The sequence below is a fragment of the Alosa sapidissima genome, chromosome 23 (assembly GCF_018492685.1).
Source record: "Alosa sapidissima isolate fAloSap1 chromosome 23, fAloSap1.pri, whole genome shotgun sequence".
In the NCBI taxonomy this organism is placed as follows: Eukaryota; Metazoa; Chordata; class Actinopteri; order Clupeiformes; family Clupeidae; genus Alosa; species Alosa sapidissima.
The window spans coordinates 28,046,651-28,051,650 of NC_055979.1; the positions used below are offsets into that span (position 1 = coordinate 28,046,651).

The window sequence follows — 5,000 nt, forward strand, 5'->3', positions numbered from 1 at the left end:
CCGCACCATTAACGTCACATGGCTCACAGTTATGTTTGTGCCCATTTCCTAGGCAACGGAGTGGGCCGTGGATGCAGACACCAGGAGGTCGTGCCAGAGTAAAGGCAAGACTGAGGTAAAGGGCGGAGTCAAGTAAAGGGGGTGTGGCTTATCAAAGTGGGGACAGGTGTGATTCATCAAGCTCACTCTTGGAAGGTGCTAGGTGTCATTTGTTTAGTCTAAAACATTCAAAAATTACTAAGAAATACCAACTGTTTGGATTTAATGTCAAAAACATCGTTGCTCTGCATTGCCCTGAAATCCACTAAAAAAAAGTTAGCATGCTAGAGATGCGACTGTATCATGTTGTTCTGTATTAGACACAATACAATTGAAGAGTGTCTTTTGGGTATTTCAATTCAACTTGAATACCACAGAATTACACAAAGCTCCTTTAATGTTCCATTTTGGCTCATTGCTTTAGGGGTCCATAGTTTTATAGCTTCTCACATATTTGCTGTGATTTGTGTAACCGTGCAGCTCGGAAGCTTTTAGAGCCCTAAGTGCTATAGTGTGGAGAACCTCAGAAGGGTCAGCATTCATTTTACACTCTTCACCTCCTCTCTCTATCTCCTCTCATCCTTCGTTCATCCTCTCTCTCTTTTCTCTGTCCCCTCGTCCCTCGTTCCCCCTTTCTCTCTTCTCCTCCCTGCTCCTCTCTACCGCCCCCACCAGGAGGAGTGCCAGAACTACATCCGTGTCCTGCTGCTCAGCGGCAAGAAGGTGTTCACCTGCGGCACCAACGCCTTCACCCCCGTCTGCTCCACCCGACAGGTGAGTCCCACCCGCTCCACTGCTCCACCTGACAGGTGAGTTACCTGTGCTGCCAGGTGTGTTCTCACCTCAGGTGAGTTACCTGTGCTGCCTGGGCCTGGTCTGTTGGTCTGGAGCAGACAGAAGAGCTTTGTCTGGGCCCAGTCTACTATACTATTAGCCTGGCTAGCGCCACCACTTCTCAATGAGACGTGGTCTGGGAACCAAACGTTCATTTTCTCGTATTTGAAAAAAATGCCCAGATCCGTTTATTGGGTGCCACAGATGTCTATCAAATGCGTCTGTGCATAGCTCATCATCGTCTTGCTTTCCCACCTGTTCTGTGATTGGTTCCCTATCTCAGGCGAAAATTTGCTCCATGGTCTCCAGGCTGCCTTAGCAGCGTGAATCAAATCGGCAGCAAGGCAGCATGGGAACACCCAGGCTACTATACTATGATCCAAGAGACCAAAATAAAGGTTTAAGGACGAGATCAATATGAAGGTCTAGATTGAAGCCGCTATATCAGTAGAGACTCAGGAATATAACTGGGTCAAGATGGCCCACATACCTCACTCATATATCCTCACGGGATCAAAAGAGCAAAAAACAAACAAAACAAACTTTCCCTCATGATGGCCCACATACCTCACTCATATATCCTTTCCCTCATGATGGCCCACATACCTCACTCATATATCCTTTCCCTCATGATGGCCCACATACCTCACTCATATATCCTTTCCCTCATGATGGCCCACATACCCCACTCATATATCCTTTCCCTCATGATGGCCCACATACCCCACTCATATATCCTTTCCCTCATGATGGCCCACATACCCCACTCATATATCCTTTCCCTCATGATGGCCCACATACCCCACTCATATATCCTTTCATACCCCACTCATATATCCTTTCATACCTCACTCATATATCCTTTCCCTCATGTTCCCTCTCTTCTCTTTCTCTTTTCCCTTTCTGTATCTCTCCATCTGTCTTTCTCTATCTCCCTATCTCTCTCCATTCCTCTCTCTCTCTCCCCCACTTTCTCTTTCTCTCCCTCCTTCTCTCTCTCCCTCCTTCTCTCTATCTCCACCCCCCCCCTCTCTCTCTATGTCTCTCTCTCTCTCTCTCCCGCTGTCCCTCCCTCAGATTGGTAATCTCAGTAAAGTTCTGGACACGATGAATGGAGTGGCCCGATGCCCGTATGACCCTCGCCACAACTCCACCGCCATGGTAACGGACCGCGGCGAGCTGTACGCCGCCACCGTGATCGACTTCTCCGGCCGAGACCCTGTCATCTACCGTAGCCTTGGCAACATGCCCCCACTGAGAACCGCCCAGTACAACTCCAAGTGGCTCAACGGTACAACTGGCTTCATCCTATCACTTTTGGGGGCACACACACACACACACACACACACACACACACAAACACACACACACACACATTTAAACAAGACCAGGTTCCTCCTTATACTGTAGTGTCTGGGAGAATATGAAAACATTTTACTGCGACCTGTTGTAAAGAATGCTTTGGTTCTCAAAGTGGTTTGAAGTCTGAAGATAATTTCTAGAGAACTGCTTGAGGCTTTCAGAATAGTACTGCCCCCATTCATTTCAGTGGCCCATGCTAGCCTAGCTACTTCAGCCAATAGAATGGCCCATGCTAGCCTAGCTACTTCAGCCAATAAAGTTTGAAATACGTCACAACCATCTTTTTCAAAATGGCATTTCACAGGGCTAATTTCCGGCGCCATCTAGATGCCACCTTACAAATGGAGACAATATGCAGTATAGTTTGTGTGTGTGTGTGTTTGATTGTGTACAATGGTATGTTGTTGATGTGGATTGTTGGATGAACTGGCAATTTCTTGCTAGGAAGATCAACCAATTCACACGAATGACATGAGTTGTGTCCATTGAAAATGTGGCACCTTTTAATTTCAATGGACACAACTCATGTCATTCGTGTGAATTGGTTGATCTTCCCTGAAAACTCAAGGCTAACGGAAAACTGTTTGCAAACGTTCACAAATGTTCGCCTATGTTTGCAAATTTGAACGCACCATTTGGAGGGTTAGCTTCAGGCAGTTAGCATCCCAGCTAGCTGCCACCATCTTTAAAAATGGCGTCCGACACGTGCACACCTCTGCCCCCGTTTTTCACATACAATTAATAATAATTGCAAACACTTTTCCGTTAGCCTTGAGTTTGCAAACAATCCCAAACAGTCTGAGGAGGTAGCTACCCGCGAACATACAGTGGAGTTTGACGAAGGCATCAATGGAATTACCGTTACAATGGAATGTTAAAGGGGTGGTTCAGGATTTTGGACATAGGACCTCATTTCCAAGGAAGCATGTGTGATATTTATCAGTGGAGACCGTTTTCAACACGTTTCATCCAGTCCTTCTAATTGCAGAGTTCGCAGGTGCTAGGCTAGCGCAAGTCAACGGTATGTGCTAGCCTGCCACTAAAGACAGTCTTACCCACTCCAAAGTACACCTGAGGCAAATAAATTATAACACCAGACTATCGATGTAAATGTCTGTATTGACAGTGTTATTTCTAACGTTATTCTATCCTTGCATTTCAACGATCGCATTACATTTTGAGGGACTAGTTTCTTAGCAGCGGCGGAATTATACTTGCTCCGGTTAGTAGTACTGCGCCGAAAAGTAAACAGTAAAGCGCACTCCAATGGGGATACCTAGTAGTAGCCTTGGTAATATCAGTCCGCCGCTGAGTTGCAAAATGACTACTACAGTAACAACTTTAGGGACCAAAGTATAACTATTGCAACGCGATGCAAGGGTAGTTGTATTTCTTACACTATTCTATCAACACAGACATTTACATCGATTGTCTGGAATTTGCCTCAGGTGTACTTTGGAGTGGGTAAGACTGTCTTTAGTGGCAGGCTAGCACATACCGTTGACTTGCGCTAGCCTAGCACCTGCGAACTCTGCAATTAGAAGGACTGGATGAAACGTGCTGAAAACGGTCTCCATTGATAAATATCACACTTGCTTACTTGGAAATAAGGTCTTATGTCCAAAATCCTGAACCACCCCTTTAAAGGAGAATTCCGGCGTGATATTGACCTAAAGTGTATTGAAACATGATACCGAGTGTGAACGTATGTCTCATAGCCCATCTCGGCTTGTCCCCTGCACTCCAAAATCTGGCGCTAGTTAGCCGATGCTACCAACAGCTTTTTCAATAGTGGTGCTTCGGCATCGGGCTAGCCATGCAAATAAATCACTGTTTTACACCCATTTACAAGGCTCAATGTATCTCCACACTTCATTGGTAGACTTCCGAGGGCCCTGACATTTAAAACGAGACATTGAGAACTTTGAAAAAGCACTGGTAGTTTACTTACAAGACGATTTATACAGACAGTACCTTCACGAAGTTTAGCGTTTGCAGCCATCATCAGCCAAAAATAATTCAGTGGAAATGTATGGATTCCAGTTGCTGCTACTGGAAGAAACTGGAATCCATGCATTTCCACTGAATTATTTTTGGAATCTGATCCCTTATCATACCTGTTCATTCTTACTCGTTGCTCGACTTATCGTGACTAAATTCAAGATGGCTGCAAACGCTAAACTTCGTGAAGGTACTGTCTGTATAAATCGTCTTGTAAGTAAACTACCAGTGCTTTTTCAAAGTTCTCAATGTCTCGTTTTAAATGTCAGGGCCCTCGGAAGTCTACCAATGAAGTGTGGAGATACATTGAGCCTCGTAAATGGGTGTAAAACAGTGATTTATTTGCATGGCTAGCCCGATGCCGAAGCACCACTATTGAAAAAGCTGTTGGTAGCATCGGCTAACTAGCACCAGATTTTGGAGTGCAGGGGACAAGCCGAGATGGGCTATGAGACATACGTTCACACTCGGTATCATGTTTCAATACACTTTAGGTCAATATCACACCGGAATTCTCCTTTAACACCAAATCGTTCAAATTTAACTGTTCAAAGAAAATATGTTTACCACGACCGTTCACCACTGTTTGCAAAAAATTTTAACGCACCTCTGGTGAGTACAAGCTGAAGACTTTTAGGGGTTTCTTGCATGGTATTGCCCCTCTGGTGAGCACAAGCTGAAGACTCTTAGGGGTTTCTTGCATGAGCTGTTGCTGTGTGGGTTGCTGTGTGGGACACCCCGAGCATTGTGATTGTGTGTGTGTG

The 5,000-nt window shown here is 45.4% G+C and overlaps 1 protein-coding gene across 1 annotated transcript in view; it reads left to right on the forward strand.

Annotated features, from left to right (window-relative positions):
- Positions 1–5,000, forward strand: part of sema5bb (sema domain, seven thrombospondin repeats (type 1 and type 1-like), transmembrane domain (TM) and short cytoplasmic domain, (semaphorin) 5Bb) — a 34,919-nt gene that overhangs the window by 452 nt on the left and 29,467 nt on the right. Inside the window, 3 exon segments of the mRNA XM_042081715.1 lie at positions 53–115; positions 715–813; positions 1,951–2,164. Of these exon segments, the coding sequence (XP_041937649.1) occupies positions 53–115; positions 715–813; positions 1,951–2,164 (376 nt within the window).